This window comes from Myotis lucifugus, unplaced genomic scaffold (genome assembly GCF_000147115.1).
Source record: "Myotis lucifugus unplaced genomic scaffold, Myoluc2.0 scaffold_59, whole genome shotgun sequence".
NCBI classification, from domain to species: Eukaryota; Metazoa; Chordata; class Mammalia; order Chiroptera; family Vespertilionidae; genus Myotis; species Myotis lucifugus.
This window is the reverse complement of record NW_005871107.1, coordinates 3,625,515-3,648,868: the sequence shown is the minus strand read 5'-3', so window position 1 is coordinate 3,648,868 and position 23,354 is coordinate 3,625,515. Positions and strand designations below refer to the sequence as shown.

The 23,354-nt window shown below is 33.6% G+C and overlaps 1 protein-coding gene across 1 annotated transcript in view; it reads right to left on the bottom strand.

Moving 5' to 3' along the window:
* Window positions 1-23,354, bottom strand: part of RIMS1 (regulating synaptic membrane exocytosis 1) — a 160,620-nt gene that overhangs the window by 107,165 nt on the left and 30,101 nt on the right. Inside the window, 11 exon segments of the mRNA XM_023754316.1 lie at window positions 4,458-4,547; window positions 7,898-7,960; window positions 9,508-9,633; window positions 10,378-10,534; window positions 14,783-14,854; window positions 15,913-15,960; window positions 15,963-16,065; window positions 16,191-16,362; window positions 16,925-17,055; window positions 19,181-19,293; window positions 21,852-21,898. Coding sequence (XP_023610084.1) covers window positions 4,458-4,547; window positions 7,898-7,960; window positions 9,508-9,633; window positions 10,378-10,534; window positions 14,783-14,854; window positions 15,913-15,960; window positions 15,963-16,065; window positions 16,191-16,362; window positions 16,925-17,055; window positions 19,181-19,293; window positions 21,852-21,898 — 1,122 coding nt within the window.

The following is a 23,354-nucleotide window of genomic DNA, read 5'->3' as shown; positions in this document are numbered from 1 at the left end:
TGTAGTTAATATACACACTTTCATATGTACACATCTTTCAACAGTGCATATATCTTGGCAGAACATGGCCAAGCAACTTCACTATCTAAAAGAGAAATTACATGAAAATATGAATCATTCATTTCATAAATAGCACAAACGAAATATTTGTGAACTATTATGATATTAGAAACCAAATCTGAACAAATGATTCCCATGATTCATTTTAGTCCAGGGGGAGGTATAGTGTTAATAAAGGTTTTATAAAATATTTGGTTATTTGACTTGCATTTGTGAAGAATGAGTGGAATTTTTAAGTGGATAACAAAGGAAATGGGGCATTTTAATTTTAATGGAAATAAAACTAGTGAGAAAAAATTAATACAAATTATTAATAGAGCTTAGGAGGAAATTTAATGGGATCAAGAGTGACAGTGGAACTGGAGATGGGCTGTAATATGATCTAAGTGAAGTTCTGTTTTGAGTATTTTCAAGGGAATTGGTAGAATTCAATGACTTTGATGCGAATGAGGAGCAGGAGAAGTATTTCCAGATTCTGTGGCTGGTGACAAGTCAAGACTATCAGATGTGAGAAAATTTTAGAAAGAGTTAACATTTTTCTATGAAAAAATGTAAGGGGAGATAAGGAATTTGATTTAAACTTTGGCATACACAGGGTCGGGCAACCCTTTATCAATTTAGGCCTAATACTCAGGGGGAAGGGCTGGCCTGGCCAATGGCAGTGGAGTATTATCTTCATATGCACTGGAGTGGAAACTTTTAATAGAAATATAACATCAAGGACAGAATTACTGGGGCAAAAGAGAAAAACTGAGGATGGAGCTAAAAAAATACATAACTTTATAAGATAGGAGAGGAGGAGATACTTGCAAAAGTAGACTGTTAAAACAGAGGCATACGAAAATCTGTAGAGGGTGCTTAATGAGAGGAGAGGTTCAAATGACAGGGTGGTAATGTAAAATGCTGCAAGATGCTGCTGGACAACTAAGCAGATGTAATCTAGAGAGGAATTTCAGCACACTGGCTGAAGGGGAAGGGACAGGAGTCAGACTGCAGGATTACTGGGAGGTAAAAAAGGGAGGTAGTAAATATAGACTACCCTTTGATGAGCCTTCAGTAAGGCTATGGTTTTTATGAAAAATCAAGGAAGAAAATGAAATATCTGAGAAATGTAACTGTTCTCCGGGGACTCTAAAAATCAGTATCCCTGGACACTTAAGCAGTGATTTGTTTCAAAACCTGGGAAAGGTTAATACACATCAGTAACTTACTCCTTCCCAATCAGGGAAAAAGGGAGAATGAATGACCTCAGACAGACCTTGATAAAGATAAAAGGGAAGACTAGGGACAAGACCTTGTAAACATGCAGTGTTATTTGCTAGTGAAAATATAAAGGAGTGTCCTTACTTATTATAAGTCTTCAGTAGGATATAACTAGTCTTTCTAGATCTTTTATGGTAAATAAACTCAACATTTCTTGATTTATGGGTCATGACTGAATTGGGGAATGGAATAATCCACAGTAATTTTGTTATTTGTGTACTCAACAGAATATAAAATGGAGGCATTCAAAAACGGAAACAGTGCTTCTACATGCATTATTCGAAATGCATCTGTTAACCTGGGCCACACCAACCTAACAGGGGAGCAAAGGTGGATCTGAAGGTTTTGGACTCCTTCAGAAAAAGAATATGCCAACTGTGCCTGGTGTCCCTTCACTTTGAATCATTAGCGAAGTATGCTGTTGGGCATTAAGTCTGATTTGACAATTTCATCCTTTGTATTAACACAAAACTTCATTTGTCTTCAAAGTTAGTGAGGACACTTCAAAAAGAGTATTAAGTTGGTATAACAGTGTATAAATATTCATCAAAATGGCTTAAAGTCAGATCAGCAAAGTGTTTAACTTAATAGTTCACAAGGTTATGGAAATATGTTATTTTAAGAATATGAAATTAGGTTTTAAACATATTTTCTCTAACATTTTATCCACTATGCATATATTAGACATTGACATAAGAAACTTTCTGTTCAATCAGAGAAATTAAGTAACCTGGAGAACCCTCTAGCAGTGGTTCTCAACCTCTGGCCCTTTAAATACAGTTCCTCATGGTGTGAACCAACCATAAAATTATTTTCGTTGCTACTTCATAACTGTAATGTTGCTACTGTTATGAATCGTAATGTAAATATCTGATATGCAGATGGTCTTAGGCGACCCCTGCGAAAGGGTCGTTCGACCGCCAAAGGGGTTGCGACCCACAGGTTGAGAACCGCTGCTCTAAGGCTTAGAGTCTAAGCCTCCCTGTTCATACTCTCTGCACATCCTGTCTGGGGACTTTAGGTACATTTTCCAAAGAGAAAAATGTCACCACTGCTGATATTGTTATGTACTGCTTCAAATCTGCTTATAGGTGTGGGCACAAAAGGGCACTTGAGGTCCATATCCTTCAAACCAATAAGCATCTATAACTTCTATGATTTTCTTTATGAAAACATCTCACTTTATTTCCTTCTTGGCAACAAAGTAACCCAAATAAATTAAAAATCATTGATAATATCACTCCCTGCCCCCTTTCATTTTTTAATAACAAATTTATTTTTATTTGATGTATAGAATGAATACAGGTTTTCAATCACATTTTTGTTTTTCTACCAAATGTAAGTATTCTCACTTAGACTTCATGATGACTTGACCTTCATGATGACCTGACCCTGTTACCTGGGCCAGATTATTTTTCTACAGGTTGAGCTGTTTCAAGGGTATTATCTGAGAGACTGATTTGTGAACTCTGTGGCTTCAGTGTCACAAGGGAACACATGCCAGATAATCTTCAGTGCGAAAACAGACTTGTGCTGTCCAATATGGCAGCCACAAACCACATGTGGCTATTGTAAAAAAAATAAAAAAGAAATGCAAAATATCTCACGAATGGTGTTTAATTGAGTACATGTTAAAATGATAATATTTCAGATATACTGGGTTAATTGAAGCATTAAAATAATTTAATTTTAAATAATCTCAATAAGGCAATTAGAGAATTTTAAATTACACATGTGGTTTGTATTATATTTCTATTAGATAACACTGACATAGATGGTATCAAAAATGTTAGAGTGGTGTTATAGTCAGAAGAGTCCACTGACTTAAGCTATTTATGCCCTTGTTTAGTACTAAACATATAACTTCCTTATATGTTTCAAAACATATAAGGAAGTAATAAGAACTAAAAAATTTTTTCCTCACTACTATTGTATTTATTTTTGGAGTTAATCTGTAACAAAATAAAATAAAATACTATTTATTGTGCTTTTTGAAGAGTCAGTATATAGTTATTTCAACTAAAATTCTACTACAAATGTAAAAAAATACAAAATATAGTTAATTTTATTTTTCATATTACAAATTTTACAAATATAAAGAATCTTATGAGGACACTAAAAAATGAGTATGTAACTTGTACCTATCATTCCATTGTATAAATAAACATATGATAAATACGTGAATAGAATAAGACCAGTTATATTGCTAAAAAAAAGCTTTAAGCAGTCTCTGAAGAAGAAGGGTGTTACATTAGCATGACTAAATATTTTTTCTGCAAGATTTGTAGACTTAGTATGCAAATTTCCACTGGGTAACTTCTAATTGAAAACAGGTAACAAGTATAACCAAGACTATCAATTACAACCAAGTTTACTGGAACAGAAAGTTCCATCATAATGGAAATATTAGCTGCTCACAATTAGGATGCAGTGTAACAATCACTGAATACATCTAATTTAAAATTAGAATCATTTACTCATCAATTAAAAGTTTCAAGCAAAATTGTGTGTTTACATATGCATACATATATATTTATGTATATATTTTTTAAGAAATCAGGAAATCTATGGTAAACATACCATTTTTTGTTATTAAAATATAATTTAATGCAAAACTTGTTCTACATCAAAGAGCAGATTGGCTAAAAAGTGAACATAGATGCACAGGGGAAGGATTCTATCTAAATAGGTTTCTTATTTTTAGGTTACAGAAGATTGTTGTTGAACCTATAAATACTATTTATCAGTTGGACTAATAGAAAAATGATCCTCCCCTTCAGATAACTCATGGACCTTATCACATTATCAGCATACTGAAGGCTCCCTGAGTCTTATGCAAATAAAACAACTAAACAGCAACAGAAGGGGACAAGCGGCAGCCAGAAGCAGCTCCAAATTACGCCACACCATTTGCAACGACATTCATGGAAATATGTGTATATGGGCCCTTGTGTTTATCCACATACACATATCTCTCCACAGACGTGTACAATAAGGGAGGGAAACATGTAGACAATTAGCAAAGTGAACATGAATGAATAAACCTGCAAGACTCACATGAAACAAAACAAAGTGATTAGAAAAAAAATCACTAGTACAAATGATAGAAAATTAAGAAAGTCTTCATTTTATACCTTTCTCGTTCTGGTGAATGCAAACTAGTATCTGGTCTCAAGCAGTTGGTACTAGCACTCCTAGCCCTGTCAAGGGAGGGCTGCAGTTCACTAGTGCCAGTGCATTGCATCCAATGGTAGAAGAGAAAGACAAAGAAAACAAAGAAAGGAAGACCATGTTAGAGAGTAAAGCATAAAATAATGTCCCCTTTACATAAAATGTAGAATCACCATGATTCAGTTCACAAGGGTGTGAAAGAGCTGACAGGATGACGGTGCAAAATTTTGTTTAGAAAATGAAACTAAACAAAGATTATGCTTGAATTGCTTTGCATAATTTTTTTAAAAAGGGTCTCAGACTGAAAAATGAAACCAAATCACACCTGCTTATGAAAAAACACACACACACACACAAAAAAAAAACAACTGGATACAAAAAGCACTACAACAAAATGCCTAAAACTTCATTACCAAGAACAGATGCCACACCAAAACAAAATGAAGGACATCAGAGGAGAAAAATTTTACAACTCAGCTATTTTGGTTCACAACACTAGACAAGGGAAGTGGAAGGTAAGTCTTCCACATGTTCTTACCTAACCAATATTTCATCAGTAAATCTCAATACTTTTGCGTTAAAACAGAAACGATGAAGGGGAAAGACCTGTCTAATCACTGATTTGGTTTGAGTATGTGCAGGCAGAACTGAGCTTCACAAATTAAAATCATCCAAAAATAAAATAATATGAAATTAATTGTTATAACTAAAATCAACAGGTAAAACAAGAAATAAATGACAAAGAAGACAACTAGAATTCTGACATTTGAGTAGGACTTCATTTAGAGGAATCTAGAATTCATGTTTTATAATTAAAACTATTTTAGATACCATTAATTGAATGTTTCTCTGTGTATAATTAATTTCAAGGAAAATGTTAATGCTTTATTAGAATGTACATTTGCTGTCTTCAATAGGCAAAGGATTCGTTTGTAACTGGGACTCACTGTTATAGCTCTTACTGTAACTATCCCAGTGAGAACCATTGTGTAATAAAGGCATCTTGGGTGGTAAGGTTTTATAATGCCTAACAAGATGTCTGGAACGTGGCCACACAAACACGCTGGAAACAGAAAGATATATATGAAGCAAATTTTACTAGGATATGAAGAATGTAGGTGGCCTATAAAGCTACAAACATTGATGGATATTTTGCTGTTGATTTTTTTCTCAAAATAAGCAAAATACTTATTTGAAGGTAGGAATAGAATAATTAAAATATGGAATCATAGACATCTGTCTTCATAATTAAGATAACTTTAAATTATAATTTAATTCCTTCAATTTGAAAAAATCTGCTAACTACTCTATATGAATTACCAATATTTACACTTACTATGTAATTATTGATTTAATATTATACCTGCTTCCATGGAAGTAAACAACTCGTAGCTCAAAGTACTAGCCAAATAATTTATGTAATCTAGGAATTAAAATATGACTAAGAGTTAATATTCTAATAAGTCAATAACTGACCAACGTTTCAGGGACGAGGTTGATCATGGTACTCAATTAGGTTACGAAAGGAAATGGCAAAAGATCAAGAAGCTACTCTAGTGATGCAAGTTATTTCATTATAAGCTTCTAGATCTAAACCTGACCATAGGTATAATCTATAATTGGAAACTGGGTGAGATGGGCATTAGATGCAAATCAGAATATGAAATCTCATGCAGCAAAAAATGACCAAAACAAGGCCAAACTTTATCTGAATTCCTTTAAAATCAGTGAGGGCTTCTGAACTATCTATACCACCAAGAGCAAACTAGGTTGTTAATCAATTAATTTTTTGGTAATTTAATAAATTGCTCACTGTGAAAGTCCATTTTGGCTTACATTAAAGTATGATAATAGAGAAGGGAATAACATTTGCTGAGCACATCAAACACCCCACTGATTTAGCCATGTGTATACTAATGGTTGAATCCAAGGAAAACTCTTAAAGCTTCAGTTTAAAAATGTATTCGAGTACAATGTTTGAGCACAAACTGAAGACAAATTTTACTGGAACTAACAATTCTGTCTCTTTACAGACAATAGTCTTCAACTCCTAACCTTAGGCAGCTATCCTTAGTAACAGGATGCTATATAACTTCTAATCAATTGATTCAAAAGTCATTTTTTCAGGAACAGGGATCAGCATAGGATGGGACAATGAATGGAAAACAGCATACAATTTACAGTATTAAGGTCTAAGTTACCGCCATGGCTTTGCCACTTATTGGCTGTTAACCTGGGTAATTCAGGTCAAGTGGTTAAGCCTTTTTCTACGGGACGCTGTGAGAATTAGAGATAACAGGTATAAAGTATCTAGTACAGTCAGGCAGCCACAGTATTTTCTGCTCAGCATTACTTTCTGAGGATATATTTTATGAAAAAGAGTTTGATGGTTAAATGATGTAAGGTAAAATGGCTTAAACAATGAGAAATTTCTTTAGTACATGACTTTAATGTGCTGTGCATATTAAATCTCCAGGGAGGGGCTTTAATTTGCAATGTTTCCAAAATCTGTCTGAGTTAAACACTTTTATTAGTGGAACATCACACGACTAATTTCTCAGGACATATTTTTGGAAAAACTAGTTTAGTGGAAAATGTTGAATAGACCTGTTTTTGAATTCTTGCTCTGTTCCTTATCAAATTAAACTTTCTTATCATCTTTCCTTATCTGTAAATGAGAATAATAATATCACATAGTTACTGTCAGGGAATTGAGATAAAGTACATTAAATACTTAACACTGTGCTTGATACTAAATAAAGGTTATTTTCCTTGTTTAGCAAGTCCGATATCCTCTCTTTATCATGAAGGAAGTTGAAGCTCAGCAATTAAAAACTGTAAACAATCAACACAATCAATTTTTCTCAAAGTGCACATAAATCACAGAAATAGAAAAATTACACACAAAAAATAAAATTAAAATAAACTGGTAAAGGTGTTATTAACAGCAAACAAAATATAAACAATAGTAGATTATTTAAAAGGAAATTTAAAAAGGCTAAAAGAAAAAGCAAACTTATAATCGTGAAAACAGTAACAGTGCCATGCACAGTAGATCAGACCTCTTGTGACTAGACAGGTGTGTGTGTTGGGGTGGGGCTGCGCACAGTGAGCACTTAGGATTTTAATTGCAGAAATTGGTTCCTCCGTTTAAGGAATGTGTAAACAGTTCTGCAGAGGCTCACCAGTCTCTGTATTTTTGAGTCTACAAATAGAAAAGTCGACTGCCTGAATCAGAATTAAAATATATTTGGAAGCTTTTCCACAACCTCCATATAAAACGAAACGAATTTTGAATACTTGGGAAAATAACGTTATGTACCACTAGGGAAAAGACGGAAGAATAGTAGAATGGAAAGAGAGTCATCACACACAGTTAGCATGACCAAATCCCTGTATTTACCTGGTAGTATGTAGGCATTCTGCACTTCGTCCTCGTTTTGCTCTGGGCAGCATAAGAAGCTCACTGCACAGACAGGATGGGTGGTGAGTGAAACAGATAAATTATGAGGCATTAAATGACATGGGATATGCCAATGGTATGCCGATGAAAACATGAAAAGGGAAGAAACCAGATTGTCTGCACTAGCATACTTGCTTGAGAAGTTAAACAAAACATGACAGTATTTTAAAAAATTTAAACAATAAAGTACAAACATTATTGTCAAAGTCCTAGCTGTTGCTGATTTGCAATTGTATTTCAAAGTGATCTTACAGAATATAAAAACAAAACAAAACCAAGCCTTCCTCAAATAAGACACAGAAATCTATGTTCAATTCTAGACATTTGGATTATTTTAATAACTTTTGAAAGGCCTATAAACTTGGCCTTTCTCATAATAATGGGAACCCTAATTTTTTTTATTTCTTTTAAGCAACTTAAATCATGGTAGTTTTGTTGGCTTTTATAGCCACTGAAAATACAGTATTACATATTATGTTTCGCCTTAGCAAACCAAGAGTATATTAAAATAGGACTATTACATTTTAAACTTGATATTTTTATACATTCAAGTTAATTCAACTCTATTGAATGCCCTGGGCAAGAAGTCCTTTTTCTCCCTCCTCACCTAAATTCATGGTGGTCTCAGTGATTGTAGACAAAGAGGCCCTCATTCAACCCAACCCAACTCAAGTTGAGCAGTGTGGAATCCTATTTCTCAGAGCAGCTCCTGTCCCAGTAGCCAATATAACTTCTCCCTCTGAAGGTCATGCACCTCTTCCCGCAGTAGGATGACAATTAGGGAGGTAAGAAGCTCTACCTGAGTTCTGTATCCTTGATTACATGGCAAAAAAATCAACCATTTAGCATTGCTATCATTCCCCCTACTCCTCCCTGAAAGTTTCTCCATTTCAAAAAGACAGAAGAGAATATTCAATAATGTGGGTATTATAACACCTTAAATCATATCCTGAGCTTGTGGTCAGGCATATTATTACAGGTATGGTCCGTTTGGAAAGTAAGTCTGTGGGTATGTAGAGTCACAATGCAGATTTTTAGTAATTATGTCCAGGATATATTTTTTCATACGAATCCACCTCAATATTTTCTACTTTATAGACATTTTATGGAAATATATTTTATAAAAAGTAGGTATATAAAAATATTATTATTGATGTCCTCACAGAAACTCTGCAATGTTATCTATCCTTCAGATGACCGCATCTAAAAATTTTAATAATATAAAATACATAATTTTATAATTACATAAAAGCAACCCAAAGGCTACAATCAACAAAATAGAAAATATTTGAAGATTGCTTTTGTGGGCTCACTTCTATGATCTAGGCTAAATCAACAATAAATTGTACATTAGAAAATAGCTAAACATAGCATCTTTATTTTTTTAAACATTGCCTATATTATGACAATCTAATATTAGCCAAGTGAGAAAAGTTCAATTTTGAGTGATGAATTACTTTTACTCTCTAATGTACTATGCCAAGATATCAACCATACATTAAAACAGAGCAAAAAATGTATAATGTTGAGATCATAATTTAAACAAATACCTGTCTTGTTCAGATAAATACTGACTATCCACATCTCTGGATCTGTGATCAACTGGACTTCTAGAGGCATCATGGTGTCTGGTTGGAGAACGTGACCTTCTTGTTGGATGAATTTCATCTAAACTCCTAAAATGATTACAAAAAATCCATATGCATCAAAGTGGATCATCTTCCCAAATCAGGCAGGCAGACTAACCGGGAAGAATTGACAATAATTGGCAAACAACTGACATAGCTAGAAAAGCACTGGGATCATAACCAAATAACTATTTCATCAGGACTTATAAAGACACTTCTCTATGAATGCTCTGTTTTTCCAAACTTCTTTTGCAATTCTATCAAAAAGGCCCATAATTTTATCTGCTTACTTGATTAAAATTTCAGTCAGGGTCAGAGGAAATAAAGCAATATATTACTTATAACTTATACACTTTTCCAAGTATTTAATGTACTTCAAAAAGACAATCCTAAATTTCTAAAAAAATATATTCCTCCTCTTAATCTCATTATCTTTGCCACTTTTCTCCACAGGTCTCATTCATTACCACATGATTTCTCATAACAGAAGAGACAACTGGCAAGCAGAATACAAGATAATTATTCAAAAACAGTGCTTGGGACATAAACTTCTTCCATTCCTTGAGAAATTTCTTGAGATTAATGAGCAGAATGTTGCACAGAACAGAATGTTGAGATGAAAGAATAGAACTTTGGGCCATGAATAAAAAGGCATTTTGACTACAATTGACTCTGGAAAAAAAAACTTGATTGCCCAAACCCTGATTTCATTTCAGACAGAAGCCTGTGGTAGTTTATAGTGTTATAATAAAAACATACTGTCAGGAACACGGAGCCCGTCTCCCAGCCTACCTCTGTAATGGCACATTTGGTAAACGTGAACGCGGCCTTCCCTGATCATCGCCGCGATGAGGAGATACTGAGCGTGAGCGGTGATGAGTTGTTCTTTGCTGTTCTGGCACAGTTAATGTTGTAGATTTACTTTCTCTAGCACTAGACCTATAACCTACTGGCAAGAGTACACACAAAAAATGAGTCAGTATTTTAAAATGTAAATGTTAATGTGGAGATAGCAAATTATATCTAAGAGAGCCACTGACATGTTAAAATAAATGACGTTAAAATAAATGACATGCAATCAGTACTATTACCCATATCTTCAAAACTATTAAGTGTATGTACAAAGAGTGTAACAGATACATGCATAAGAACAGGTTACAGTTTGGCTCAAAAGTACCATGAAGCTACTGAATATAAATAAATATGACAGTTGATGCCTCAGACATTATAATGAGTTGGTATACTATTTTAACGTAAAGAATGAATGAGTTAGTAATGTTATTGCAACACAAATCAAGAACTTGACAGTAAACTAGAGTTAATATACAAGTCAATGCTTAGAAATTTGGTGTCTCTTTAAATATTATTTAAATTTTTCTTCCAAATTATTTTAATTGAGTTTCAGATGACTTCACGAATAAGTAAATGGAAATAATTTCATTCCAATTTTAATTAACAAAGAGTAGCAGATCTTCACTATTACAAATACTGATTATGAATTTTGCAAACCACAGATAATATTGCAAATTTCAAATGAAAACAATGTATTGGTGGAGATGACTATGACAATAACACAGAGAGAATTAACTCTCCAAAAGAAGCAATCATCAAATCTACCCCAGACTTTTGAAATTATCCCACAAATGTGTTAGTAGTAACATAATTATTAGTTAATATAATTTCAATTAAAAATAAATTCTAAAAGTCATTCTCTGTTTATATTATCTCTAATTTTAAGATAAAAAGTATCTCAAATCTATAGTAGCAGTTTAGTTACATTTTTTAACAGGGTCACTGTTTCTTCTTATTAAAAGTGAAATGTTAAATTCTCTGGCCAAAGAAAAATAATTATATTTACAACTACATAAAATGTCCATGAACCATGAAAACACTACATTTAATTGGGCAGCCTAAACTGTTGTTCACTTAGTTATTAATAACTCCCATATGCCATGGAACATCATTATTAAAGGAAGACTAAAATTCTTTAACAGTTTATGTTTTTGTGATTATATGATATTTTTACTGAGCTTAACTGAGAAGTTAGGTCTTTAATATTTTATAAAGTGTAATGTGTCAATATTGAGACCAAAGAAGCTCAACCATTTTTGTCACTCTAAACATATCAGGATAACAACCGAATAATATAACTATAAACGTTATAATTTCATATATTTTCATTTTATAATAAAAATAACAGCAATTAGGCTATTATTTTGAGTTCCATGCATAAAAGTTTCTTTATTGTTGTTCAGATATATAAACTGCAATTAGAAAAGAGACCAATTTTCAGTTAATGAAATTATTTTGCAGCATATAAAAAATGATGGCTGTTTTCAAAGTTATTTAATCCAAAGTCTAAATTGGTTAAACATTTTAAATTAACTTTTGGTATCTTTTAATAACATTTGGTATCAATTACACAACAATTATGGAGGCTCAATATTGAATTGAGAGCACCATTTCAAAAGTTCAATAAATATTCAAGGCATATAAGTAGAACTTTCTAATTTGGAATAATTATTATAAATAACTCAGAGAATTTGGATGTCTTGCTATTGTTAAAAGGGTACAACTAATTTTTGTCTTGGGTTCTTTGTCTTTATATAGAAATTAATGTCTTTTTTTTATCCTATTCTAATATGCATACGTAGTTCTTATCTGCTTTTTACAAAACAATTTGATTTTCTTATTATGTTTAATTTGTGATTGACAACATGTACTCTACCTTCAGAAAAAGGTGGAAGAGAATTGCTATTTTATGCATAGTTCAATGTTTCAGTTGGCTGAAAATTAGAAGTTAGAGGTTTTCTCCATTTTCTGAATTTGCCTAATGCTCTGAAAAGCTGAGGTTGCAGGATATCTTGCCTCAGATTAGGGCACTATGTATATGGTTATTTGTACTTTCCTTATGCTGCTAAAATTACTTATTTTAAATAAAAATAACATTATGATAACTATACAGTCAATAGATGTAGTTCTGTAGGCCTCAACTTCTTTTAGAGCCTTAGATTCCCTCAGTGGAGAAAGGTATCAAAGCACCAAACAAAAGCACTGAACTCTGGTTCTAAGAAAAGCCAAGGCAGTAGAAAGTTTAAGGGGTGGCTGTGATAGATTTTGTGAGTGCATTTTTAAAAATAGATGGGGAAAAAACATGCAGAATTGGTATCTATATCTAAATAGATTTCTCCTTATGTTGGATGCTAGGAAATGCGTTTGTAATCAACCTCTATATGAGAATGTGTCAACACACTTTTCATTAACTTATCATTTGACCGTATTTTAGCTTCTTGCCCTTATTTTACAGATGCTCATCTTTCTTCTTTAACATGTATGTACTAGTATAGCACTGAGTGGGTGGCTATATTCTATTTGCCACACATAGTCTTTAGGAGGTACCACATACTTATTTTGGAGTAATAAAGAGTATACCTGCAAATATAAATAAATTTCATTACTCCTTTATTAATTTATAAAGAGACCTCTGGACCATAAAATATTAATTATTGTTAATGTAATTTATTAGTTATATTCCATGAAGAGTTTCCCTCATTGAATTTTAAATGTTAAATAAAAATGAATATTTGAAATGATAATTTAGAAGTTACAGAACATCATGACATGGCATGTTTCATTATGGAATATAAGTATATTTAGAATTCAGTGTTCTTTGGTGGTACCCAAGCACTTTAGTGGGTCCCCTAACGCCCATTTTGGCTGTTGTCCATGGAATCTTTCAGGGAAAGAAGAAGGAACTCCCCCTTTAACATTTATTAAATTGGCCATTTATTAAGTCATTCACTATCCTGCCTCAGCATAAAATATACAAAATTTTTAGCTGAATAAATGTGAGAATCATCCACAGAAGTAAATTACATTTATACTAGAGTCCCGGTGCACAGATTTGTGCACCAGTGGGGTCCCTTGGCCTGGCCTGCACCCTCTCACAATCTGCGACCCCTCAGGGGATGTCCGACTGCTGGTTTCGGCCCAATCTCCGCAGGCCAGGCCAAGGGACCCCACCGGTGCATAAAATATTAAATGTTGCCAACTTTTATCCAAGATTATTTTAAATTCTCATTGATGGTCTGATAATCAAGAGTGATAACTAGGCATGTAGATGTGTACACCACCAGCTTTATGGTTTTTAGAGATATTTTTATTTAATACAGTGATTAAATACTGTATTTTCTCTGAATTATGAAAGCAACTGAGACGTAATTTTTATAGAACTCTATAATTTTCTCTTAGTTTTAATGAAGTTGTATGTATCTTTCCAAATTGTGAATTTAGTCACTAGTGTGGAATCTGTCTGTTAACTTTGCCAAAACCATCACCCTCAAATTAAGTGCATCTGTATTTGAGAAATTACATAAATTAAGGGGTTATATGTCAACATTGTCCAAAAGAAAAGCCTTTAATAATTCTTATTTATATGTCCCAAGATTGTTTCTTTAATATCTTCTTATTTTTATATTTTCTTACTTTTTATTAGTGAAGCAAGGAAATAGTACAGGACTAGTGCTAAGAAAATAATCCTTTATTACTTGATTTTACTCCCTTTCTGACAATAGTCAGATGAAAAACAGATTTGAATTCCACAATGCCATAAAAATTTTTTCTGACTTATACAACAAAAAATTGACTTAAAAGGAATCTTTCTAAAGCATTTCCTTATTTTAAAACATAAATTCACATTCTAGTTATAATTAGAGGTAAACACATCACAAAAGCATTAGAAGTTAAGCCATGCCACATGCAGCTTTAAATTCTGCCATGCACCTTTCTCAATATATTCCATGGACAGCTACATTATTTCAAAACTGAAGAAGGGAAATCATAGATATACAAGATAAAACATAAGAAAATGGATTTTTAAAAAGAAAATTAACCATATCCTTTCACAATGAAATTTTTTTCAGTTACGCTCACAGCATTGTGAAATAATGATTTAAGCCTAGCTAGCCATGCTTGCAAGAAAGAACCTAAGTTAAAAAAAAGTGGGGACCTTAATGAATAGTGGCTAGTCAATTTTAAATGTTCGTAGTAATTTGGAACACAAGCCACCATGGAATAATATAACACTGATTTATCTGTGCTATATCTCCAGTTCAGTATCCCAAAGACATCTGGAGATTGACAGTGAAAACAGGCACAGTCACACAGTGAAACAGGGTCATGCTCGTCACCCACGCACCTGGAGGCACTACTCCAATACCATCATCCACCTCATAATCTGAGATGTCACTATCACTGATTCGCTGAGATCCTGCACAACAGTAAGGCAAACAGATACCTCTGTGTCTTGTTGGTTTATGAAATGTAAATGACATGGTCACAGTCCTTTAAAATTCCAGCTAATTATATTACTACTAAATACTTTTGGAAGTAAACGATGAGCAGATTTTTAAAGTAATGTTTGTTCTCCAAGGATAACAGTTTCTAGGTATTTCCTCCATAAAATCATTGAAGGGAGGGGACTTCATAGAATAAGATTTTGACTTTTCAATTTATTCTTTAGTTCAGGCATTATGCTAAAAGCCTACTGCAAAGTGCGTACACTGTTTTCTATCCAGTGAGGTGTCCTCCTCTGCAGTTCGAGGAGGATGAGGCTGAGTGGAAAGGTTCAAAGAGACCTTTCATGGATGGAGCTCCACTGAGCTCATATTATTGCAAGGACATCAGGGCCCGTTATAAAATATGCATGGTTAGCCTTCAGAACTAGCCATTACACTGCATTAAATATTAATATTGAGGAAATGCTTGATCACAGAAGCACTAGCATGAAATATTTAATTATATGAGGCAAACAATTTGGTTCTACATTACCAAAGAGAAGCATCTATGTTTCAATTATTGAATGAGAGATTTAGTCATAATTCAAATTTAATGGAGATGCCCAGAAAAAATAGTTTTTCCCAATCACTGGTTGCAAAACAACAAAGTTTATATGTTTATTTTAATTTTTTAGGAATAGTAATACTAAAAATACCTAGGAACTTTAAACTTATTAAGAGGTTGCCGCTAATATATAGCAATCCATTAATAATAACAAAAATCCCTCTATCACCTAACCAATCAACAACTGAATCAGTACTGGGCAAAGAATTACAATTCAGAGTGTTCAACTTTCAGCTCTGGAATTACTCTGTTATGTATATATCATATTCAGTGGGAAAATGTAGAAAATGGTTTTGCCAGGTCACTTTACATAAATGAATACTTTTCCAATACTCTGATTTCTAACAGGCATTTGAGAAAATACCTTGAAATTTAATCTCATTACAACATAATTAATTCTGGTAACTAAAAAGAACTTTAACCTACTTTGTAGTTTTTTGCTGGAGCTTTCTCCATGAATGTGTCGCCTTGGATGAAAGGTGATGGCTGAGGCAGAGGTAGTGAAGATTCATCATGTGTCTGCAGTTTATACCAATGTGGTTCATCGTCTAAAAGTGCTGTCTCCAATTCTATGAGGATCTGCAAGGGCATTCTCAAATTAAGCAAGCACATTTACCAGACATAATCTAAGAGGCAATCATAAGCAATGCATATCACAAAAACTTGAATAAGCATTTGACTTGAATCTTTACAGTATACATCACCTCTCCGAGAAATTCGCTCTCTTCTTCTTGCACTCTTGGTTGATCCCACACAGTTATTTCTAACATTCGTTCTCTAAAATCTCTACGATGTACATGTGAATAGACAAAAGTTTGATTCCATTTTGGTTCTAGTACTTTCTTTACGGTTTTGGTCCTCCTCTTACTTTTATCACTAAAAAAGAAGTATGTTTTGTAAATGAAAGAGCAAAAACAAGTATATGCTGCCACCTACTGTAGTTACATGTGATATTGCTATTGGGGTTTAATTCATTTCTTTTAATATAAAAAATCTAAAAATACTGTAGAGATTAATGCTATTCTCATTTTAACTACAATGTAAGCAGTAGTTATGATTATAGGTAAACACATACAGAGGTATATTTTAAATGATGTGTAGCTATCAAAGACTAATATGTATATAATTAAGGTAATAGAAAACTTAAAACTTGGAAGATTATTTTTTTAAAAAATACAAGGTTTGAGGGCTTTGCTTTTAAGAGATAATGTACTTCATTCCCTCAGATAAATATCTATTAAATTTTAAAACTATATCACAGGTGTATGCAAATGTCCACACTCATCAAATGTACACATTAAATATGTGCAATTTTTAGCATAACAACTTTATCTCAATAAAGCTTTACAAAATAAGTAAAACTATATCCAAGAAAGGAAATTCTGCCTTTTCTGTTAGTAAAGATTTTTGCATATTTTTTTCTAAAATTATTCACTACCTTCTATCTGGAAGAAAATACATTTTTACATAGGGATTCCTGGGCCGCCCATCTACCCTGGAAGGTAGATCTGTTGCTTGCAGAACATTTACAATCAGCTGGTGTCCCACTTTATCATACCACAGTTTCACCTAAGAGCAATGAAGGAAGAAATTATTTGTAAAAATAATGAGCTATAATTTTACAAAAGAATACTAAAATTATTTTTAAGAAACATTTTTAATTGAATTGTATATATTATTTTTGAAAAAGAATACCAATTTGAAGGCATAACCACTTAGAACTTGACTTTTCTCTTCATGCATCTTAAACATGACTTACAACTGGTAGACCTGCAGTGTTATATTCTCTTATATCATATCATGCTATGAAAATAAACTAACGATAAACATTTTATAAAAAATAAAGGGAAGTAGCGGACTTTAAAATTATTATCCTTGTGGGTTTTTTTTAATCCTCACCGGAGGTTACATTTTTCTTAATTTTATTGATATTTTAGAGAGAGAGGAAGGAAGAGAGAGAAACATGGATGTGAGAGAGAAATATTGATCAGTTGTCTCCCATACGTGCTCGACTGGGGATGGAACCCCCGACCGAGGTACGCGCCCTGACCAGGAATCAAAACCACAACTTTTTGGTTGTATGGAAAGATGCTCCAACCAACCTAGCCACCTGTCCAGGGCTATTCTTGTTTTTAAATGACAAATGAAAATGGCTGGTGGTTATAAGTGCTTAATAATTATAGTGTGCCTAAATGTGTTTTATAGTACCATATGTAGATGAATTAAAATGAGATTTCATATTTGGAACAATATGTACAAGAGAGTTGGGAGATCAAGAAACACATTTACTGTAGGTCTATTTTACACCAGTTACTGCTGTTTTCTGTTTTGTCTCATTTAATTTTTATAATTAAACTATTATAGGTTAATTTTCTTGAGAGAAGGGGAAAAGAACAAAGGGATATATAATACATAAATGATGACTTCAGAATAAGTGAAGGCCAAATAATGATATTTCTCCTAAGATTTCATGATAGTTTGAATAAAGAAAAATAGGAAAATGACACACTGAGCTATTGTTAGACTCCTAAGAACCAAGACTTTGGCAGCCAATACAGTATTTGTGTTAGCAGTAGACAATGTTAACTTTAATTTTGTTTTAAAAATTTTTATGTCAGTTTTAGTTTTATGGTTAAATAAAAATGTAATTGTTTAATGGGTATATACTGGAACATATTTAAGAGTCATTACAAGCAGATAAGCTAATTTACCATGGGATTGTTTTTTCACAGTAAGGGGCAGATTAATGATTCAAACACGGATCTGTATGAATTCATATCTCTGTTCCCAGTTAATCACAGAGATGTGTTTTTCATAAAACTAAAATGAATTTTTATTCCTCTCAAAATACAGGTGGAGTATATGAGAGATTTACACATACAATGAAAATAAAAGGATGGCAGGGAAACTAAAATAAACATAAAAGACTCAACAAAGATATTCAATATATCAAGTTAAGACTAAGAAAGGTTTTAAAATAACAGCAAGCTTACAGTTATCTTATTTAATTAAAACCAAGAGGAGAGTGGCAAAAACAGATTACAGAAATCCATATTTTATAACAAAGAAAAAGATCAACTAATATTTATAGAATAATTTAAAGCAACACTTTATTTTAGTTATTTATACAAATGTCCAATATTCTACCATAATCTACAAAGATGTGAGTTTTCCTAAGTTAGCCATAGTTTCTTTATCCAGCTTTTCCTGGGTCATAGATAAGGCAACAGTGAAGAAAATTATAGCTTTTTCAGGGTGATATCAGCATAACGAGTTTCACCAAATGTCTTAAAAAGTTAAAAATAATACTTTTAAATGTAAATATTTCTGTCTCCAGGCTCATAAGGTTTTAAGTAAATGACACATAATTTGCTGAGTTTATTATGTCTAACCAACTACTTACTTCAGAAACTTTTGTATAACAAACTATAATGGATATTATATTTACTTAGGTTATTTATCATTTAATGTTCAGAACATCTGGCACATTATAAACACTCAATAAATATTTCCAAATGAATATATAAACAAAGGAATGATCTTAAAAATGCATGAAAAATGCATTGATGTTGACTATGGTGTTAAGTGACTATGAATATACCATGAGCTTTAAAAAAAGCCATACATTTTTTAAGATAGACTCAGAACAGTGAGCAAATATTAATGGTCTTCACCATGTATAAAAAATACATACAGAAAGTTGTCCTGGTAAGACTTGCGGGGCATCTTTTAGAGCTCCAGGACTTGTTGGAGAAATAACAGAAATGGAAGGCCTTTCCATCTTCTGAGATTCAAAAGAACTTGAACCTAAAATGAGAAAAAAAAACTAAGTAATTTTCAGTAGTATATTTATACCATATGTGTGGGGATAAATCTATATAAAACCCTAATATGCAAATAGACCGAATGGCAGAACAACTGAAGAACCAAACAACCGGTCTCTATGACGGGCACTGACCACCAGGGGGCGCGCACAGAACATGGTGGGAGTCAGCCACGGCAGGATGGTGGAGCAGGTGAGCAGGGGCACCAGACCAAGGCGGGGTGCCAGTCTCTGTCATCAGGGCGAGCCTCTGGTGGTTACTGAAAATTCTTTGCTTCCGCGTGCTGCAGTCCCATCTAGAGCTCCCACCCGCTGCCGGCAGCAGCTGCCAGCTGCGGCTGCCGACCCTGATCACACCTCAAGGTCTCCACCTCCCCTCGGTCCTGAGGGCCAATCAGGGCAAGCAGCTGCCTCTCGCACCCACTTGTACCCACTGCCGGCGCCAGAGCCGCCGCTCGCACCCGCTGCTGGTGCCCGGTGCCAGTCCTGATGGCTCAGAGCCATCAGCGGGTGCGAAAGCGACTGCTGGCCCCAATCACCCCTGAGGGTTTCTCCACCTCCCACTGCTTCTGAGGGGTGATTGGGGCAGCAGCTGCTGCTCGCACCCACTGACAGCGCCATCCCCACTTGCACCCGCTGCTGGCGCCGGCCCTAATTGTTCCGAGTTGTCAGCGGGTGCAAGCGGGACCAGCACCATCAGTGTGTGGGAGCGAGCGGAAGGGGTGGGACAGCGGGCAGACAGGGGACCTGGGGCCGCAGTGGGAGGGGCCGGGCGGGGGTGCAGAGGATGGGCTGAGACCCGCCCCTGTTCCCACAGCAACCTCACAGCCCACAGTTCATTTTCCAGGTGCACGAATTTGTGCACTGGGCCCCTAGTAGTTTTATAAAATGTTAAATTCATGTTATTTGTATAAAACCAGAATTAAATACCAATAATAACAGCAGAGCCTACTTTCAATTAGTTGTAGAAACTTACGCCATCTTCTTTGATTAACTGCCTATTTTACAGGTAATAAAATGGATATAATCAAATATTTTATTTATTTGCTTCAATTTGTAAGTATTGATTTTCTACATTTTTTAGAGGGTACAGTTTAGGCTCTTGCATAATCTCACATATAGGCAGAAGGCTTCACACTTTTAATGAGAAAGATGGTACCCGTTATGTCAATTATCTTGGCTAAAGGATCATCTGTTTTGAACTATCCTTAATTAAATTTAAATGAATGCATATATAATTTATGAGTACATCTAAGCCTGGAATTCATCACTGTTTTAAAATAAGATTTACCATCTATCTCAGTTTAGCTCTTACAAATGAATCTCTTGAAAGTCTGAGAATGCTGGCTCTATGATACACCACAAGTGACTTGCTTCCCCTTCTTGTGGAGGAGGCTGGCTTTCCACTCAGCCATTCCATGAGGCCCTTTCCCCCCCTTTTTCAAATGAAAACTCTCTAGTTTAGTGATGGCGAACCTATGACACGCGTGTCAGAGGTGACACGCGAACTCATTTTTTTGGTTGATTTTTCTTTGTTAAATGGCATTTAAATATATAAAATAAATATCAAAAATATAAATCTTTGTTTTACTATGGTTGCAAATATCAAAAAATTTCTATATGTGACACAGCACCAGAGTTAATTTAGGGTTTTTCAAAATGCTGGCACGCCGAGCTCAAAAGGTTCGCCATCACTGCTCTAGTCCCAACTCACTGTTTAAGTGTACCCTGACACAACCAGCAGTATAGAATGTCTATATAATGCTGTTACTCCAGTAAGTATAACCTTGAACCCACATCCATTCAGAGCTTAGCTTTATTGATGAAACACTATTCATGGACCATTGCCTGATAATTTGCTATCCACACAATTTTTTTTCTATCCTATAAATAAAGTCTAATTTAAGCCACAAAGCATCATTCTGTGCCTGCCAAAGACATTTAACTATAAGAAACAGTGCTGTAATATTCTTTGTTACTATGTCTCTTTTATCAAGTTTCCTTAAGATAATATTTTTGGGGGGTCTCAGTACAAGAACATCGGTACTTCTAATAATCAGTTTGTTTTTATTTTTACAGCAGATAATTCTTAAAGAGTATCAACTCTATAAATTATGCAGTTGGTTCCATTTCCATTTGTATACTGGTTATCAGCAAGCTCAAAACCAAATCTGGTCTCATCTCTAGCAGGTATGCATAACATGATGGTATGCATTTGATACAGTAAAGTAAATAGAACTATCACAGGTGTAATAACTGAGCTCTATGAGGGATCCTGACTTTTATGATTCAGAAAGGTATTGCCAATAAAGATTTTTGTAGACACACACACACACACAGATTAGAAAAAGAAAAAAATCTTAGAATACCTTTGGGTTTCCAATGATTATTATGGTTGCCAACTTCTGGTATCATTGGAGATAACTTTAATATAACCATACCAAGTCTTTTACATCAAATAACTAAAGAAAACAATAAATCTTTATTCTTCAATTTCATTCAACACATACCATAACAACAAGGAAATCTTCCTTATACTCACTGGATTCCAAGGGAGGGTGGGAGCTCTCAGGAATCCTTGGAATGTCACTAAAAGAAACAGTGTAGGGTGAAAATCCCATTAGCTGCAGTACCTGCCTGAGGCAATCAGTCACATTTTACTTCAGTGGTGTGAAGAATCCTTTTGGGTCTTTATTGGTGGAAATGGACAGGAGTCACTATTAAGGCAATTACTAATGTGCATGAATGTCAAACACCACATAAAAATAAAAACTGCAGTAAAAATAATTTTTTAATATTTAATAGCAAAATACTTTTAACATGACAACAATAAGACTAATATTGTGGCTAAAATTACCACAATATTTTTACTACCAAAACAGCAGGTTTTGGAAATAAAAAAAAATGTCAAAGGTAATAGTTCATTTCAATTCTAGAAAATTAAAATGGCACATCTTTTACAAATCAGTAATATGCTTTACAAACACATCTGAAAGAGTTTACTGAATGAAAGGGATGCAAACATCTCTTGATACTAAAATAATATGGTGAATATCATGGGCAAAGTTAATAAAATGAAAAGGATGAATTGCATTGAAAATTAAAAATGATACAAGCTTGCAACAAAAAAGCCAAAATACTTTATATATGTGAATATATAATTAATATACACATATATAACCCTATATTGAGATTCATATCTTTATACTGAAGTTAGCTAAGTAGATGGTTATTTAGATATGATTAGAAAGTGACTTGTGAGAACACCCATTCCTGTCACACTCACAAATAATTCTGAATAAATATTTAATATAACCTCAACTTAGTCCATTATCCACTGTGACCTTAGGAACCTTGGACCAGCTTGGTTTGGAAATTGTGCTATACGGAACTACTTTACCTCTGGTATTCCAAAGATATTTTAGTATAATGTAAGGACCAGATTAACAGTATGCAAGTATTAACATGACATATTAAAGCAGACTGGAGTAAGCTAGTATTAAGAGAATCATTAAAATACTATTTAAGAATTTCTAACCACTTACCTTGTTATTTAATTTCAATTTGATTTTCTTTGCACTTTCAGGGAAGGGGGGAGGAATAGAAACAAAAACAATTTTCTCCTTTTGATTATTTTCCTGCCTCTCATTTTCACATTTTTTGTGCAAATTAATTCTCATAACCACCTACAATTTATACACTTTGCAATTGGCACTATAACCTGTATTATGTATTTTATAAATAAATGTTATTATATGTATATTTGTATAATAAAGAATTTTTATAAAATATTTTATATGATAATTAGGAGACTAAATTGCAATACCTAAGATGCAAGAAACCAACTATTTATCCTCCACAACTTTCTTCTAAATTTAATTGGAGAAATAAAAGTAAATTTTTAAAAATCCAGAAAAATTTTTTTATATATTATAACTTTGAAACTCAACCTCAAAGGCTATTGTGAAAGTTAGAACATGGAACTCTGAAACCAGGTGTAAGCTCTGGATTTTACGTGTTTGTGAAAGAAGAATTGTGAAAAAGT